Source organism: Barbatula barbatula (genome assembly GCF_947034865.1).
Source record: "Barbatula barbatula genome assembly, chromosome: 20".
Taxonomy (NCBI): Eukaryota; Metazoa; Chordata; class Actinopteri; order Cypriniformes; family Nemacheilidae; genus Barbatula; species Barbatula barbatula.
The window spans coordinates 16,669,059-16,687,424 of record NC_136783.1 but is presented as its reverse complement, the minus strand read 5'-3'; the positions used below and the strand labels follow the sequence as shown (position 1 = coordinate 16,687,424).

Sequence of the window (18,366 nt, the reverse complement as noted above, 5' to 3'; positions counted from 1 at the left end):
ACAGATTTCCACATATTATTACACAGCTGTTTGATCATTGTGCAAATGGAAATACGCTCTTTGAAATTATTTTTAGTATTCAAATACCACAACAGTGGCATCTTTTTTATGCAAACGTGTTTACATGTTCGGTGTTTGAAAAATCGTGTGGTGTCACTGAATTTAAAAACGTGTCAGATTAGAGTAGACCAGGCTAGGTATTAGCTAATATAGAGTGGCTTTTCACGACGTGCTTTGCCGGAAGAGAAAAGGTGTCGGTGGAAATATGTATTTAAAATAAGATTAACGAAATGATCAAGATATTTTTAGTGTTATTTTAAGCATGTCAAACTGTAGAATATTTGATTGGGTAAAAACTGTGAGTGAGAGGCCTTGAAGCTAAAGGGAAGCATTGCATGTCTTAAAGGGATACTTCACCCTAAAATGACAATTCTGTCATCATTTGAGTTGTTCCAAATCTGTATACATTTATTTTGCCGACAAACGAAGATAAATATATTTGAAAGAATTCGTATAACCAGACAGATTTTGCCCCCCATTGAGTAGGAAAAATATTTAATCGTACTGTTTTCTGTCCTAAATTCTTCAAAATATCTTATTTTGTGTTCATCAGAACCAAAAAATAATGAAGTAATTTTTCCTACATCAGATTTGGAAGAACTCGGACAGTATTTGCATTTTTGGCCCTTTAAACTGTAACATTGCAGCAGGTATTTTACTGTATTTCTAATAAACTAAACACGACAGCACACCCAAGAACAGCACATTTATTCACCATTCAATACATAGGGTCCTATCTGTACACGCAATATAGATTTTGTTAGCATATACTCTTTCTATGGTACAATAATCATATACACAAATATACACAATTTAAAATATAAACTTGTTCCAAAGTACAACATATACCGTGATGTTTATTTCACAATAAGCGTTTCATTGAGGCAGTCCACACGATGTATTTATTATCTATGTTGGTTGGAGCACAGGCAACGATAAGCAGGCTCAATCAGCACAACTGAAACAGTGAAATGGAAGAGGACATCCTACAGCTGGGCTGGATAAAAGTCTTTGGATCATGCAATCAGGCCTGTTTCTATGCATTGACATTGATTGTCTGTTTTGAATTGCTCTGATACAGTAACACGTTTTTGTTCCTCGCAAACTAAAACCGTGTTGTTATTGTATGTTTGTATGGCACATTTAAAATAGTCTCTGACCATGTGCACTTCTGAACGTGTCCACTAGGATAAGTATTGTGCAAAACACATTTCCTCCTCGACAAACCCATAATGCATAATGGAAGGATAAAAGTGTATGAGCACAGGTATGCACACACTACCATTCACACGTGGACCGCTAGACAACATGCTCATACTCATGCATGTTTAACCTTTTCTCAGCTTCGTCACCGCGCCTCACTTTGTCTCTCTCTCTCACTCATGCACACACACACAACCCAGCCTTCCAAATCATTCTACACTTGTGATATAATCTGCATATTAAAACTGGGTGAACGAGACTGTTTGGACAAAGGGCTTCCAGACGAAAACTGACTCCCAGGGGAGATGAGATCTTGGCTCCTTGCTGTTCGCTCGAGACGCTCTTCTTGCAAGCTGATGGCTGACATATAATGAGCCCTGTCTGCACTGAGACTTCCTAGAGATAGGCTATCTGTAGGCCCTGATGAACCATTCAGTCCTGTACAGTCAAGGGACTTGCTAGAAGACGTGCTGGCAGTTTTGGGTGGTGGACCAACGAAAGGAGGGATGTATTGAGGATCAAGGAACCGCCTAGTAACGCTGGGACTCGGGCTGCGACTTCCTACTACGGTACGGAGACTGACAGCAGGGGGAGGGGACTGGTGCCGTTGGTGAAGGCTCCTGAGGGCAGCTCTAGTGTCGGCCAACGTGCTCTCTCTCCGCCTGGCTCCTAGATCGCGGGACGGTCGGATCCCTGTTATCCCCCAGTCGCGTTTCACGCTGCTGGGTTGGCTGCTGCTGGAAGCCCCAGAGGAGAAACCTTCATCTGGGTCAAAAGAATCCTCTCCACAGCTCACGCCATCAGCATCTAAACAGAGGTTAGTGGACAGGTATGAATGAGGAGAAAACTAAAAGTAAGATGAATAGATTTGTATTTCCTGAAGGAAATAACAGTGCTTGCAATACAGTAGGAATCGTATTTAAGTTTTGGTTAAGCTAGGGCATTGCTTTTGTGTAACCCAAATGTTGGATCTGAAATGTTTTGCTGTTGCCATGACAATTAGCAGCCATCTTGTGTTAATTCTCTTGCACAGCAGAAATCATCCAACATGACATACTTATCTGCAGTGTAAATCATGTTCACCCAAGAAGAGTTCTGACATGAATTAGTCACTCACTGGTTGTTCCAAATCTGTGTGCATTTCTTTGTTTGGTTGAACACAGAGAAAGAGATTTGAAGGAATGTTTGTAACCAAACAGTTCTTGGACCCCATTGACTCCCATAGTAGGAAAAATGACAATGTTAGTAAAAAGTGTTCCAGAACTATTTGCTGGCCTACATTTGTCTAAGTATCTTTTCATGTTCAACAGATCAAAAAATAAATAAAGTTATTTTTCCTACTATGGTAGTCAATGTTGCCTGAGAAATGTTTGGTTATTAGCATTCATGCAAATATATTTCTCTGTATTTATGAGAACAAAGAAATGTATACAAATTTGGAACAACTCAAAGGTAAATGAAGAAAGAATTTGGATTTACGGGTGAACTGTCCCCGAAAGAATAAAAGTATGTTAATGATCAAAATACATAATTGTATTCCTAATTTGGAAAGCAAATTTTCCATCATTTTTTATAAACATCCTATCAATATATCTCAATGGGGAATCTACTAAATACTAGTTTACTGTAAAACAAAAGCACAAATCACAATACAGTGCTCGTTCTAATAAACTAAGGAATCTGGAAACGTCTACACAGCTCAGCCACGGGGCAACGTAAAACACAAGTTTTTTTTAATCACTGGGGTATGGTTTGTCTAATAAGGCGGGCCAATAAATACGGGTTATATTCAACAAACGTCTGGCTTTTCTAATAGTGATGTCTTCCTAAGCCCAGCCTACCCCCTTGCAAAGTTAGATGAATGGTACACTTTATCCGCCCAAGTGAAGCAAGATTGTCTGGTTTCTCCGGAGGGCTGTATCGACTGGGGCTGATGGAGGCGTAGAATTCAGCCATGGATGAGAAATCAAAACAATCTAAGGTAAAGACAGTGATCATGCTAAACACAATGCTGACAAAGGGAAAACGTAACATAGCAATGTCTTCCTGAATGGAGCGACTATCACCACAGAAACATAATACAGTACATATAGCATGTGCACTTTCAATCATGAGAAAAGAAATGAGCGAAAAAGAATGAAAGACCTGACACAAGAGTCTCTCCTTGGGTACAAATGAAGAAGGTTCATTTTCTTGACTGTGTGTGTGTTTGTATACTTGTGTGTTTTGTATTCGCACCCTCTCGTTTCCAGCGAAGTCGTCGAATGGAAGCAGCAGTGATGGCTGCCTTCGAGACGCTCCTTCCAGCCGGCGTAACTTCCACTTCCAGAAGGTTCCGTGAGCCCTCTGGAGGCCGAGACGGAAGTGAGCGACTAATTGCATTTGCCACCTGAGGATTAGAGTTCAGTATGTAACCTAATGATACAGGAATTGTAATTTAAGATGTATATTAAAAGCTTCATGAAACATGACAAACATGTGTGCCTCACTGCCCTCTAGTGGCAAACACCACAATTCCCCCTTCACCAGCACAGTTTACTGTTATAAATACATTTGACATAAAACATTAATGTGCGGGCAGGTGATGAGTTTTACCAGCAAAGGCTGGGCATGGAGGTCCAACTGTGCTCGGTAGAGGATATCATCCAAAGCTTCCCTCCCCAGATCCCACTGCCCATTATAACTGAGGTAATGAGAAACGACATAAGCAAGCAGATGAGACCATTAGTACATCATTTAAACAGTTAATTGAAAATTAACACAAAACGAGATACTAAATTGCTTCCCATTACTTTTCTTATTTACAAAAGCAAAATAAATAATGACGATATTCATTTATTTCCCATCTGGTCCCTTTAGCATTCAAAGTGTGGCCAGTTACATTTTTAGAAAAATACCAGAGGAGTTATTTTCCTGAAAGCCTGACTGTGTGAACTTACATGGCATAATAGACCGCAGTTAGCATCTGCACCATAAACTCTGGGTCCAAGCGCACACGGTTGCATGACTCCTTCCATGACTTCTGCTGCTGCCGCGGGTAACCGCTCACACACAGCCTGTGGAACCAAAAAAAGAGACGGGTCACTGAGCGCTGTTAATGACTTGTTTATTTGCATGCCTTTATGCTAATACTGTGACCCGCCACAGAAACCCTCTGCGCTTTCTCTATAAATCAATATTCCATTAAATCATTCCCTTTCTACGTGTTCCAGTTAAAAAAAAAACTCAGAGCCAGCAAATGTTTTATAGAGAGAGATAGACAGGCAGGAACCATAGAAAGCATCCTCTCTCTATTTTACCGTGAGCACATTCTGCAAGCTGATTGGTGGGACGATGCAGGCATATAGACCACAGCCGAGTTGTAGCAGAGCATTAAAAAAGACAGCACCTCGAATCTGCAGGGAGACATACACACACGGTTATATAACCTCCTCTGACATCTGCATAATTTCTGCATCAACAAATCAGACAGCGGCAGATTTATGAGTCAGCTCATGTTGGCCTGTATCTTATGAAACAGCAAGTTACAAATCACACTGTGTCTGCAGGGATATCAAAGATATTAGAGTTCCAACAGCGGGTGAATGAAAGTACACTGCCAAAAAAATTTGAACAGCCGAGTCAAAACAATAAGTGCCCAATGGGCAACCGAGTCAAACCATCGGATATATTTCAATCATCAATACAAGTTTCAAAGAATTTGACACGTAAAAAGCACCTGTTTTGCGATGTAAGCGTCTCCCTCTGAGAAAGCAGGCCGCTGTAGACTACCCGAATGAGGTCGTGCTGGTTTAGAGCTCCCTCGGTTAAAGCCATAGACCCCAGGCTAGACGGCTATGTCAAAAAACAGTCACAAGTTAAATCTCTTATGTACTGTAACTATACATCAGTGTGCTAAAAATGCATTATTGTGCATTGAATAAATGCTTTCATAAATAAAATAACCTGAATATCTGGACAGCCTTACTTAATTTGATCTATAACATAACACTTGAGGGATGGAACTTATTTTCAAGACGCAAAAACTTTGTGCGTCATACAAATAGTGTTCAGCGTAAAACTTTTTTAAGAGGTTGGTCGTACAACGTTTGCCTTGCAGATGGTAAGGCAGGCTGACACATTACTGCCCTGCTTTCCCGTTAAGCGATACATGAAACCAAACCTGTATATACACAACAGTAGATATAATCTAATTGAGCTGATACTGATACCTCATTAAAACCATTTCTATTTTATTTCATACCTCATGGTATATGGAAGGCTTGGAGAGAGAAGGTATGGTAAAGGACAACAGTTTGCCGTTCCCTTTACTGTCCACGATTTCCTGTAAACAAGAAGAGTGTCATATGATATGGTATAAAAAACAAATGTTAGGTTTTGATATTATATCTTGTCCCAGCCATTCCTTACCAGGTTATAAATGCCCAGCATCAGCGCCTCCACACAGCCATTGCGGTAGCGCTCTCTGCTGGCAGAATGACGCAGGTAAACCCATATGAGTTCAGGCAGGAACTGCAGCGTAAACTGACGCAAACCCACCTCTGAGCTTCGGTATAACTCAAACAACTGATGACAAACCGGAGCAAGCAGCTAGACCAAAAGAGACAGGGACACAAAGTGAAGGAGACAGTCAGTACAGGATGCTGGTGGCAACAGAAAACATTCTCCTGTGCAACATGAATAATTTAATCAAAGCCCAAGAAACCTGAAAGGAGAACAAAGGAAGCTGGAAACATAAACAAAACAAAGTACAAACAAAGCATGCAGATCAAGATATTAAAGACAATCTGAGATCAAAACGGGCCCTCTTTACTTTAAGGAGCTTTAACAAAGCAAACATTCTGTCATTATTTACTCACCCCTCACATTTCCTACTTTTGCGAAACACTCAAAGGAAATTCTGAAGCTTGTTTTTTCCTCCATGAAGTTGCAATGAATGCATCAGCATTCATGAAATAAAACACGACTCGTGGGCAGCATTCCAAGTCTGATCAACATTTATATCCAAAACGACTTACAAATGAGGCAAACAACAACCGAATCCATATGATAAATTCCAATCTTCTATTTTCAATCGTATTGCTTCTAACAATCTTGAACAAGGCACAAAGGCCGTTCAAACTTTTATGATGTTTTTGGTCCCTGTTGCCTTTTTTAACTCTCAGTCCCCATTTAATGCAAATGTATTAAAAAGCTATCAATTCCATGTGTTCCTATATGGAATAAGAATATTTGTCTTGGCGTAATCTATTCACATTTACATTTAGTCATTTAGCAGACGCTTTTATCCAAAGCGACTTACAAAGAGTTCGGGGAGCAATAAGCGATATTTATTTCTTTTGTAATGACACGAGGATGAGCAACTTATGTTTTTATAAATACCCCTATTATTCACAATTATTGATGTAAAAACAAATGATTTTATAATCAAAATGTATAAATATCTTGACACTTTAAATCTAACCAAGGCCGCACAGGCAGAAAATATAACCAATTAACAACATTATTAAATGTGAAAAGTTATTTTTTTATATTTAATAATGTTTTTAATTGGTTATATTTTCTGCCTGTGTGACCTTGGTTAGATTTAAAGTGTCAAGATATTTGTTTTTACATCAATAATCTCTGAATTGTGAATAAGACCAGGGATATTTATAAAAACATCAGTTGCTCATCCTCGTGTCATTCCAAAAGAAATGAAGCAGGCCCAATTAAGCATCACCGGACATTTCTGTGGATGCCAATATTATCAATACATTCATTCATAAACACTGAAGACAGAGATATTCACTGTACCTCACTGATGGGTTGTTCCTGTATAACAGCATAAAGAGCAGGTACAAGAGCTTTCTTCAGACACAGGCTGTCGACATAGCTGGGGATTTGCTCATCGGGTAACGTCTGAGAAGAAACACTTGATAGAATGATTAAGCAGCCACAACCTGAATCTGAATTACAGAGGCTGAAAATGGTACTCCATTGAGTTCTGGCGTTCCAAAACCGAATGTGGTTAATGGGACACTCGGACCTCTTGGGATGGGGGGACTATATAAAAACACAATATAAAATCCTGCATGAATGTCAAATCTCTCACCTTGAACTCTGACAGCCATTCCTCCACCACACCACGTTCTGAGCACTGCATGGTCCTTCTGAGAAAGGTAAAGAGAGATGCACAGATAAGTATATGTAAATATGAACTCATATGTACCGAATGAGACAACATAGGAATGTGAATGAATAGGAAAACGAATGAATAGGAAATAGCTACGATATATAGGTCACTAATCAAATTTGTAACAGTCACCATGTAAAATTTATAAAAGGTCAGATCTCCTTGCCGCCACTGAATCACATATCTCAATTCTGTCTGGGATAGCATGACTTAATGTACTTATATATAATATTATATCATTTGTACGGACATGCAAAAAGACAAAATAGAAGCTTTTCTTGACTATTTTCTTTGTTAAAAAACAGACAAAGGTCACCCAAACATGAACTTAAACATACAGACTCTCTGTTAAACACTGACCGTCACAAACCCATCTTGATTTAATCTTTTTCGTTTGGTGGCCAGGAAACTTCAGGAAAGTTTTTTATTCTTCAGAAAAAGGCTAAAGTTCTTGCATCTTTTATAAGAAACAACTCTTATTTTCTGACCAAAGACTGTTATTACTCGCAATCTTAGCTCGGCTGGTATATTTCTGGACCCTGCGTGTAACCCATGCAGCTCACCTGACACAGACCCGGCTCAAATGTGTAAAGAGAGAGAGTTCTGTCCCAGATTCTTCATGTCTTTTGATCGCTGGTCAAACACCCTGCAGACAAAAAGAAGACACACGACTCAACTGCAGGAGCTCGTACACCTGCCCCGAACAGAAAGGATTACTGTTGCTACGGTGACTGTGTTCTCATGTTCCAAACCGAGTGTTTGTACAGCAAACACATGCAGGTGCCCCACTGAGTTCTTATACAGGATCTTCAGTGTTTACGCATGTGTGTGTAGCCCTTATAATTGGAGGCTTTGTAAAAGGCAACGTGGCAGTCGGGGAAGAGAGGAGATTTAATATAAAAGCGTCGGTGAGCTGGGGGTTTGAAAGTGAGTATGAGGTGAATAGAACAGATGCCTTACATGCTAAAATCTGCCAACATTCCAAATCCAGCATGCGCAGATGTGAAATGACCTACGATGGCCTAGAGAAAGCAGCTACTTGCACTTACTCAAATAGCTTCTGTTATACATATACTATATAATCATTGACAACTTTGTGTTAGAACAGTGTTCTGTACAGAATTTACAGAAACATAAAAGTTGTAACATTAAACATTGCAAATCTAAACTAGAATGCGTATGTATATGTATGTGTTTAGGTAAAATTATTATTTTTGTTTTATTCTGTCAATGTGAACTACTAACAACATTTCTCCCAAATTGTAAACAAAAACATTGTTTCTATTTGCATTTATTTGCAGAAAATGAAAACAGGAAAAACATGTAATAACAGAAAAGATGCTCTTGTTCAGACCTCAAATACTGCAAAGAAAACACGTTCATATTTACTTTTAAGCAATACAACAGTAATATTTGTTCAGAAATATTATTTTATGTAATAACTATGGTTCAATTCGGAATCTAAATCGAAAGTTTAAGAATAGGAATCGAGATTACATATCATTTCCGGTGTATATATTTTCAGAAAAGTACACGTGTTGCGTGGTCTACTGATATCTAAATAAAAGCTGTTACGAAAATTAACAATATTTTTACCATAGGAAGCATAGTTTAACTTAAGTATTGGCATTAAAAAGCACAGGACACACAAATTAACCATAGACTCATTATATTTACCACAGTTTAACCATGATGTAGTTCAACTATGGTAATACACATTTTAATTAATCAGAAAAAACATGGTTCTATGTCTATATAAACACAAAAAGGTGTTCATAAGTATATAATTCAAAAAGCAGGTTAAATGACCATACAGGATGATATCTAAATGTTTTACTTCAACTGTGGAACTGAAACGGAGTATCTATAAGAATCGGAATTGATCAAATTCAAACGATTCCCAACCCTGGTAATAACTTCGTAAAAATGATGTAATAATGTTTTAATACAGTTTTTTAATGTGTCTTGCTGTCAGTCTTTCGCGTTGATGTTGGAAGACTTCATGTCACACCTGAGGTTTGATTTTGTTGAAATTCAACAGACACTGGATTGGAATGGCCACAATACATCTAAACAAAGTCTGGTTCAAAGAAAATGTGGAATGGTCTCTTAAAATTTTTCTGCAATTGTTTGTGAAACCATCGTGTAAAAATTGTCTGACAAATCTCATCTCTCACTACAATAAAATAATAATCAACATAAGTAAATAAAGTTAATAATATTTTTAGCAATACATCTAATGCGTGCGAGTGCTGGTAGACATCACGTTGGCCATTTACTTTGAGATGCCAGTAAGAAGCTTACAAATGGATACAAATCAAATCACAATGGCTGGTAGGAAAATGCAGAGCATTATCATTCTATTAGAAATTTCGTGCAACGTTTGTGCATTTATCATCAAAGTGCATCATGTGTGCACAAGCATGTTGAGCACAAATAATTTGTCAACATTAAACAGTTTCCTCTTTCGTTGATGTATTGAAAGTCCTGACTCTGACAGCTTTAGTTGTGTATGTCTATGATCAGTGTCAAAAATGATAATTCTGTCATCGTTTACTCACCCTCAGATTGTTCCAAATCTGAATGATTTGGAACAATCTTCTGCTAAACACAACGGACGATATTTGAAAGAACTTCAGTAACCAAACCGATCTCATCCCTTATTTACTGCCATGGGATTAAATGGTGGATGATATCTGTTTGGTTCCTAACATTCTTCCAAATATCTTTCTTTGTGTTTGGCATAAAAATTACATTTATACAGGAGGTTTGGAGCAACATAAGGGTGAGTACATGATGACAGAATTATCATTTTTGGATGAACTATCCCTTTAAACTACTACCTAAACCTAAACTCTACTGCCGGCATGGCTTATTTGTAACTCAAAACAGAAATCTTTGTTAATTCTTCAACTGATTCTCAACCTAAAATTATTGAAACTAACATAAATATATATTAAAATGAAAACTTCTTTATATAATAAAGCATTGAGCTAGATAAGCTAACTAACCTGAAATGGGATGTGAATTTTAAATTATAAAATGAGTAGATTGTTCCCTTTTTTTATGTAACAGTCAGATGTTTAGGAAGTTGACATGTAAATTCAGCCTACATATTTGAAATCCTGTATATCCCTGATGTCTTTCTGAAACCTTGTGAAGAAGCCATAGTCATGTATGTAACATATTTTTCTATCTATATTCATTGCATATTACTGTAGTCCCCCTGTGGTAGATGGGGGAGTTGCACCTGTCTTTGCGTTTCCTGTATGTATGTAGCCATATTAGGCAGGAAGTGATGTGGCAAGCCAGGTGGGAAGTGAGATAGTTTTTGACCTACATGAAACAGATGCAAAGCACAGTTTTGTGTTGAATCTTTTTTTTGTCACCAAAAAGTCTATAGAAGCATCAAATATACTTTCCCACTAGAAATGTCTAAAACATTCCATATTTCATGATTTGTTTTTTTTTGCCATAAAATATTATTAATAGTCTATCAACCTTTATGTTTGTCACTTGGTTTTGCAAATATCTAATTATTAAAAAGTGCTTGTCAACTTTGACAACACATTATGAAATCATTGAAAAAGCTCTGTGTTTTTCCATTTTCTGAAAAACTATACATTTGCGACATACAGGGTTTCAGAATGACAGCGAGAATATTTCAAACAATTTCCATTTTTATGACTTCATATTAGTTGAGAAACAGATTATCAGAATTTTTAATTTTATTTGTATAATTTCAGGACCATTCAAGGGTACTGCAAGTGCAAAAACCATAAAGGTGAAAATCTGATGCTAAAATAAATGAATGTGCACTCTCAGAAACATATTATGTTGATCACAACTCATTCAACCTCTAAACAACCCATTTAAATTGAAAATGAAGATTTGTGTCAGAACTGAGGCTCTTCAACCGTTCAACTCTGGGTGTAATGAACTAGCAGACATTGCCACACAACTTCAGTACTACATTCCTGTTGAGAGACAGTCTTAGGACAGGGCCTGACCATAATATTTGCCTGCTATGTGGATGGAACACAGTGAGAGTGCCTGCTCGCTAACCAATGGGTAAGAAGCTTACAAGATTCAGTGCCAGATAATTAAGTGTATACAGTCCCCTGAAAAGGGATGCACAACAAGGCCTAAAATAGCCATTGTGAAAAGAGCTTAAGGCAAACCAGAGGAAAAACGAGAAGTGAATTTACAGAAAAGAGATCAAAGCAATGAGCATTAAACAAGCATTAACTGTAGAATGATCTGGCTGTTGACTGCAGCAGGGCACAACGGAAAGGTCGTTGTGAATCAGTTACGTGACATACTCCCCATACTCCACTGAAAACATACACCAATGTGTCACAGACACACACACTGCTGTGAATTTAAAACACTGACATATCCAGATGACACTCAAAACCAGCAAAATCATTCATGGGCACATACAATTAAAAGCGCCTGCAGGCAGTCAAACACACAAACTCTGTCCTCGGGATTGAGTGTTGCTCAGACAGAACGATACATCGCATCACTCTCAATCCTGTCAAATTAGCCAGATGGCGTCTAATCTGGCCCAGGCAAATCTCGCTGCCGTGCAGTCCTTGGCAAGGGTCACAATCCAGCTCCTCCAGATAATAACAATTCTTTGTATACGACCAAAAGCCTGCGCTGATTCATTAAAGTATTACTCCACGCTTACATAAGTGGGAAATTATGTACCAATGATGGCTCCCATTTTACCAGTGTCATTTGACTGTGGTTTTCAGTGAATACTGGTTCCATGCTCATTTACATCCTGATGCATGTGTTTTGTGGGATTGAAAATACAGGTAAACTGCTGGTTTATAGGTATGCCGCACTGGCATCCGGCCACTCTGTCCCAAAGCAAGAGAGTTCCCACTAATGTTATGCCAGAGGATGGCATAGTGCCAATGTGTGTGTGTTGAGAAGGCATTAAAAAGCATACAGTTTAAGGTTAACAATAATATATACGTGTGTGTGTGTGTACATTGGTATGCATGTGTGTGTGTGTGTGTGTGTGTGTGTGTGCGTGCGTGCCTACGTGCGTGCGTGCGTGCGTGCGTGCGTGCGTGCGAGCATGGATATGGATATATGGATATACAAAGTACAGTATATTATGGAAAGGTCATGCTAATATTAAAGAGCAGCACATTTTATTTCTTAGGCATAAATATATATTTGTGTGTGTGTGTGTGTGTATGGATATATGGATATACAAAGTACAGTATATTATGGAAAGGTCATGCTAATATTAAAAAGCAGCACATATTATTTCTTAGGTGTGTGTGTGTGTGTGTGTGTGTGTGTGTGTGTGTGTGTGTGTGTGTGTGTGTGTGTGTGTGTGTGTGTGTGTGTGTGAGTGTGAGTGTGTGTGTGTGTGTGTGTGTGTGTGTGTGTGTGTGTGTGTGTGTGTAATATATATGTATATGTATATACAAAGTACAGTATATTATGGAAAGGTCATGCTAAAATTAAAGAGCAGCACATAAGATTTCTTTGGCTGAAATGTATTCTTAGAATGCTTTTAACTTTAGAGTATTTGTAAATGTAGTTAACATCCATAACATTTTAATAACCATTTGGCGCAATTATAACAGGATGGGAGACATCGTCTATATTATTACATTACATTTGACATCTGGTTAAAAATATACCCAAATAAATCCATCCGCATGCTCATGATGAGAATTTCTGTGTGTGTAATGGTCTGATCACATACCAGTAGAATCTGGACTCCTCCGGATGCTGCAGCGGATACTGGAGTCGTTGAGCGAAGCTGCAATGCGCCTTAAAGGACGGAGCCCACACAACGACCACCTCTGAGATGAAGCAGACCATTACTGATAAAATCCCACCGGGCCATTAGTATTCACATCAAAGAATCAAAGATGAATAAAGGCCCTTCGATTGTCAGACCGAGAAGATCATTCTAGTGTTGACATCATACACCTCCTCTCGCTCGCTCTTCCTGCCAACTTGCAGCTATTTACCTGACCAATTGAGTCGCTCTAATCGAGCCCTCGGAGCGGCTGGCCAATAGCTGCGCAGTGCGCTGAGTGGTGAGCGGAACAGAGCAATGCGCGCTGCGCGGCTATTGGTCAAGTGACGAGCAGAGCGACTCAATTGGTCAGGTGAATAGGTGACCCGTGTCTGCTTAAGAGAGACGCGCGTGACGCGTCATCGATCTCTGGAAAGCCATAAAAGTGTACTTCGAGTTCCCTTAAACGTGTCTAATGTTCAGTAAAGCTCAGATGTGTTATTTCCATATAAAAGTATGATATTAAAACATAGTTTGGGTGGAGTTCAGTGACTAAAAAACTGTCTCTACAGTATGTTTGCCTACACACTCTGGGCATGTTCTCAACTTCATGAAGCTTCCATCTGGGATGACTTTTAAACAGTATTGGAGGAGTTCCCATATTACTTCACATATGCCAAGCTTCCTGGCTGCATAAGCCTATAGTGTGGAGCAAAAAGTTTGACAGAATGTGATATCAAACATAGAAACTACCCATCCAACTACTGTATACATCTGTCTGTTGGTCTTTGTAAAAGGAACTTCAGTGTTTTACAGAAAATGGTCTTCAAAATAAAATGCATTTAACTTGCAAAAACTATTTTTGACAAAAAAAGAAACAATCAATCGTTCAATCATTATATTTATTGCTATTATGGTACACGATTTTATTACAAAATGAGTCAACGGTGCTTTATAAAAACTACTTAATTTTTTTTAATCTCTGAGCACTCATTACTGTGTTTGCCACATGAAAAGTAATTCAGCTAAAAAGCTGTAAGTGTAGCTTTAAGGTTCTTAAGCTGCAACATCATTGAACTTTCAGTTTACACAGTTTTTGGCAAAGTTTTTGCCTTCACAGTAATTCCACAATTGACACAAGGTTTAATCACTTCAGTTGATATTCCATTAATGAAGCCAATAACATTTCCACCAAAGAGTTCCCAGTTGTCCCAGACTCGCTCTGTGAGTGACTGTTACCAGCCTCGAGTGGGTTTCCATGTGCCTATGATCTTCCCTTTAGAATGGACAAAATAAACTGGATGCATCATAGCTGTAGCACAAGCCTGTCACAATAGACAAAAGAACAGAGTTACAAGGGTATGCAATGGGAGAAAACAACGCTACCTGCAAATATGGACAAAACATGAATTTACAAAATGGCCAGCCTTCCCAATTTCAAATTTGTCATGTAATTTTTGCATCTTGTTGGGGAGCTAAAATTTGCGACAATATTAATAAATATCAATGTTTGGTTGAGGACAAGCGTAGTTTATTGTCGTCTAAAGGTCAATGTGAGAGGTTTGGTAACTCACGTGGTACGGCATGAGTGAGAGGAGTGACCCCAGGGGGAACTGACTGAAGTCCAGTTTTCCAGAGAATGACTCCACCCTGCCGTGTTCCTGAGTCATGGACAGCAGCCTGCAAAACAAACAACTCCCTTCATGCTATTTATAGACCTTAGAATCATCTTACTCATAAAACTTTTTACGCCCACTAAAATAATCCAAAAATACACAAAACTCTTCTCTGATAGTATGTACATAATAATAATAATAATACTGAAAGATAGCTTTTAAAATTTATCACTATAAACATAAATTTCCAAGTAACGTTATGTAACGTAACGTAACGTAACGTCTCTTACTTCAGGTCTGGGTGCCCTTCGATGATACAGTATCCAGTTGGTAAACGTCCTCCACCATCATGACTCAGAGCTGTCCACCCACAGTCTACCAGTAGCTGGTTTCTGTGTGGGTAGTGACCTATGACCCTCGTCAGAACCCGTACTGCAACATCTTCAAGTCTACAGGATCCAATGAGAGACTGCTGCACATCTAAACAGATATTCAGTGTAACAGGATCTGTGTCACGCTGTCAACCTTTTCTAAAACAAAAATTTGACTCAAAATAAAAAAACTGACTATCAAACATCAGAGAAAATCACATTGCAACACTGACCATAAAATACATAGTTCCCAGGATGCACTTCACTCAACATGGCCATGTCTGGGACTGGGTGGCTACAGGAAGGGGTGGAGCCAATGCTGGATTTGGGACTGAGCATTCCAGCAGCCTTCAACCTAGAGTGAATAGAAAATTACGAAATGAGATTTTTCTTAACTGCAACAAAGTTTACACTTTAACATTAAAGTCTGCATACTTCTCCATAAACTGCATTGTGAAAGTTGTAGTGTTCTGAGCAACAGCTTTGATTTGCTCCTCTCCTTCGCAGCCGTATGTGTTTCCACAATGGGCGTAAATTCCTGTGAGCTCCACCCCTGCCGTCTCTGAAATCTCCTGGGCAAGCTGCAGTGATGCTGGATCATTATAAGGAATGCCCGCTTTCAAAAACAAGGCGAAGCCAATTTATCAATTACCTTACTGCAATATCTGACATCATCATGCTGTACAGAAAGCGGTTCTTGGAAAACAAACAGGAATTTTCGACAGGATCACTTTGATATTACAATGTTTTATACATTTGGATATTTTCTCCTACTTACCTCTCCCATTGTCACAGTCCAGTTTCATCCACACCCTCCAGACTTTCCCCTGCTTCAGTGGTCTCTTCTTCAGTTCCTGTAAGGCAAGACGGTTGTCCAGCAGTACATGGAATAGAGAAAGCCTCTCTGAAAGCTCAGCACAGCGCTCCACTTTATCAAATGGCAGTGGGTAAGCATATAATATATCATCATAGCCATTATCTGCGTAGAAGGACGCCTCAGCCAGAGTAGACACCACAATACAACGGCGAGAGCCTCCAGTCATGATGTCTGCACATTCCCTGAAGACAACAGATGTGTAACATAAGGAGAGTTTTCAAGTTTTATTGTAGAATACCTGTAGACCGAGGGCACTCGAAACCATTAGAGTTTGGGGTTTGATTTCTAAGAACGCACATATACTGATAAAGAAATATTCGGCATTGAAAAAAACAGGTGCACTTCATCAATCTGAAACATTTTTATGAAGTGCATTTTATCAAAGTTTTGCTGTAAGAAAACTGTCATTTTAGAATCTGTAAAATAATGCGCAAGAAGCAGATAAAAGATATGATAAAAGATTATAAGGAGCATTTTTGAGCAAGTGTTTATTCTGTTCAGTAGTACTTTTAATCTAGAATTTTCTTAATAATAAAAAAGAACAATAAAGAGGTGGGGATAGTTCTTACAGAGTTTTGTGGGTTTTCATGTGAGGTCGCAGTTGAACCCCAAGCTTTTGGAAGCGGTCCAGCATTGCTTGAGCGTTTCTGTTCACTATATCCAAGTCAACAATCAGTGCTGGAGTACAAAGGTCTTTGATGAACTCTGCCGTGGCCATGATGCTAATGCACGAAATACAATTAAATATGTAGACTTAAAAGAAACGGCCTTGCACATTCCACTGTGCAGATGCAGTATAGAAAAAAAATTGCAAACATCATATTATCTCAAAACCTAAAGAATATTTAAATCACGTTTTATATCGAAAGGATATTCGAACAATACGGAATTATTCAGTGCACGTTTGCATGTTTTGTGAGTGGTATTAATGGACCTTAAACAATGTTGATAAACTCAACTTGCAGTTTCTTACACTCACTTACCTAAAGCAACGGCTTCAGTTTACACGGACAGAGCGGCGGCGTGAAGCCAGAAACAATACGAGGAAGACGTGAAACATTGTAATGTTTCAAACTTAAAGCCCCTGACAAAATGTACAAAATAATTTGTGAACGATTGGAAAGTAGGTTTATTAGAATAATATATCGTTGTGAAATAGGCGGGGCACTGATTTGCATCTCGGAGAATCGCTAGATTGAATACGGACTTTTGTGGAACTAAAAAGGAACATATATACAAATAATAATGACCTATTTAATTAACTAATAAAAAAATAATTGAAAGCCACATTTCGTTATGAATATATTATGATTAATGTAAAGTTTCACATTACTAAATGCAAGGAAATCCATAGTATTCAGTCATAATGTTTCTTTTTCAGTCATCTTTTCTTGTAAGAATCAAGCTTTTGTATACAACACCGACAGGACTTTTAAGTCACAAAAGACTGTTGATTTTGTTTTGTTGATTTATCAGGATCCTCTTTATTTATTTATAATATATAATATAATATAACAATATAATGTTTATTTGCGCAAATTGATTATTTGTTATTATAATAATAATACTGTTTTATGCATTCTATTTTGTATTTGCTATAAGTGCAACTTGTGCTCGTTGTTAGTTCAGTTCACTGCAGAAGGACTCCGGGTCATTAGATTCTTAAAATACACTTAAAATACACTGAGGTAATAGATATCGATTGTCTATCAAAATATCCATGTGGCAGCCTTAGGGTAAAACTTCAATCCTTTATTCTAATGTCACATAAAGCAGATCTCACCTTATGCCTTTCGGCTTCTCAGCATGCATATGAATTCTGTCCCAGCAGAGGAATATGACAGACATCTATCATTGGTTTGACTGAATGTGCAATATGCACAAAATATACTCAATAGAGAGGATTATGCATTTGTCAGATATCAATTACTTAACAGCTAATTAAGACACATTGACACAAACATCAAGTGCTGTTCTGCCATAACCAGAGAATGCATCCCAATGTCTGGCAGATCTTAATGTCCTTTTCTCTATATTTAATAAATGCAGGAGATCATGTGACAATCTACAGTTAAAAGCTGCTAAATACAACTTGTGTATATTTAAATTCAAATATTAAACTAAAATAATTTGATTGTGATATGAGAATGAGTGTGAATAATACGTATCCGCATCCATGTTCTCAAACAGTATAGCCTAACTTTACACGTATACACATTAACTTACAGGCCTAAGCATTTATAAAGAAATATCTTCCAGTCTTTTCAAACTAATCGCACTCAATATAT

At 38.2% G+C, this 18,366-nt stretch overlaps 2 protein-coding genes across 8 annotated transcripts; both read right to left on the bottom strand.

Moving 5' to 3' along the window:
* Positions 1 to 752: 752 nt before the first annotated feature.
* Positions 753 to 13,466, bottom strand: LOC306909272 (hyccin 2). 6 transcript variants are annotated; one of them, XM_079482800.1, is made up of 14 exons: positions 13,176 to 13,448; positions 10,689 to 10,774; positions 8,002 to 8,084; positions 7,358 to 7,415; positions 7,060 to 7,164; positions 5,674 to 5,853; positions 5,507 to 5,587; positions 4,982 to 5,097; positions 4,563 to 4,658; positions 4,203 to 4,319; positions 3,859 to 3,946; positions 3,502 to 3,652; positions 3,105 to 3,239; positions 753 to 2,070 (listed from the first exon to the last, which is right to left on the bottom strand). In XM_079482800.1, the coding sequence occupies exons 4-14, from the start codon at positions 7,406 to 7,408 to the stop codon at positions 1,478 to 1,480; spliced, it is 1,713 nt and encodes a 570-aa protein (XP_079338926.1). In that variant the 5' UTR covers positions 7,409 to 7,415; positions 8,002 to 8,084; positions 10,689 to 10,774; positions 13,176 to 13,448; the 3' UTR covers positions 753 to 1,477. The 6 variants fall into 6 exon arrangements, with proteins under 6 accessions (XP_079338926.1, XP_079338929.1, XP_079338925.1 ...); XM_079482803.1 differs by lacking the exon at positions 10,689 to 10,774 and having other exon boundaries at positions 5,674 to 5,728; positions 5,803 to 5,853; XM_079482799.1 differs by lacking the exon at positions 10,689 to 10,774.
* Positions 13,467 to 13,922: 456 nt separating this feature from the next.
* LOC306909119 (D-serine dehydratase) lies at positions 13,923 to 17,283 on the bottom strand. 2 transcript variants are annotated; one of them, XM_079482522.1, is made up of 8 exons: positions 17,062 to 17,283; positions 16,648 to 16,800; positions 15,980 to 16,260; positions 15,637 to 15,817; positions 15,435 to 15,556; positions 15,121 to 15,310; positions 14,789 to 14,894; positions 13,923 to 14,539 (listed from the first exon to the last, which is right to left on the bottom strand). In XM_079482522.1, exons 2-8 carry the CDS (start codon positions 16,794 to 16,796, stop codon positions 14,450 to 14,452), a joined length of 1,119 nt encoding a protein of 372 aa, XP_079338648.1. In that variant the 5' UTR covers positions 16,797 to 16,800; positions 17,062 to 17,283; the 3' UTR covers positions 13,923 to 14,449. The 2 variants fall into 2 exon arrangements, with proteins under 2 accessions (XP_079338648.1, XP_079338649.1); XM_079482523.1 differs by lacking the exon at positions 17,062 to 17,283 and having other exon boundaries at positions 14,080 to 14,539; positions 16,648 to 16,929.
* Positions 17,284 to 18,366: the final 1,083 nt, after the last annotated feature.

What these genes read in the sequence shown, in the direction of transcription:
- LOC306909272 (XM_079482800.1), bottom strand. Translation starts at nt 7,408, where the DNA reads ATGCAGTGCTCAGAACGTGGTGTGGTGGAGGAATGGCTGTCAGAGTTC. An exon ending in GCTTGCAGAATGTGCTCACG is followed by an intron (nt 4,320 to 4,562) that starts GTAAAATAGAGA and finishes TTGGTTCCACAG; the next exon opens with GCTGTGTGTGAGCGGTTACC. An exon ending in TCATCTAACTTTGCAAGGGG is followed by an intron (nt 2,071 to 3,104) that starts GTAGGCTGGGCT and finishes ACCTCTGTTTAG; the next exon opens with ATGCTGATGGCGTGAGCTGT.
- LOC306909119 (XM_079482522.1), bottom strand. Translation starts at nt 16,796, where the DNA reads ATGGCCACGGCAGAGTTCATCAAAGACCTTTGTACTCCAGCACTGATT. An exon ending in ATGAAAACCCACAAAACTCT is followed by an intron (nt 16,261 to 16,647) that starts GTAAGAACTATC and finishes TGTTGTCTTCAG; the next exon opens with GGAATGTGCAGACATCATGA. An exon ending in TGGGAACTATGTATTTTATG is followed by an intron (nt 15,311 to 15,434) that starts GTCAGTGTTGCA and finishes ATATCTGTTTAG; the next exon opens with ATGTGCAGCAGTCTCTCATT.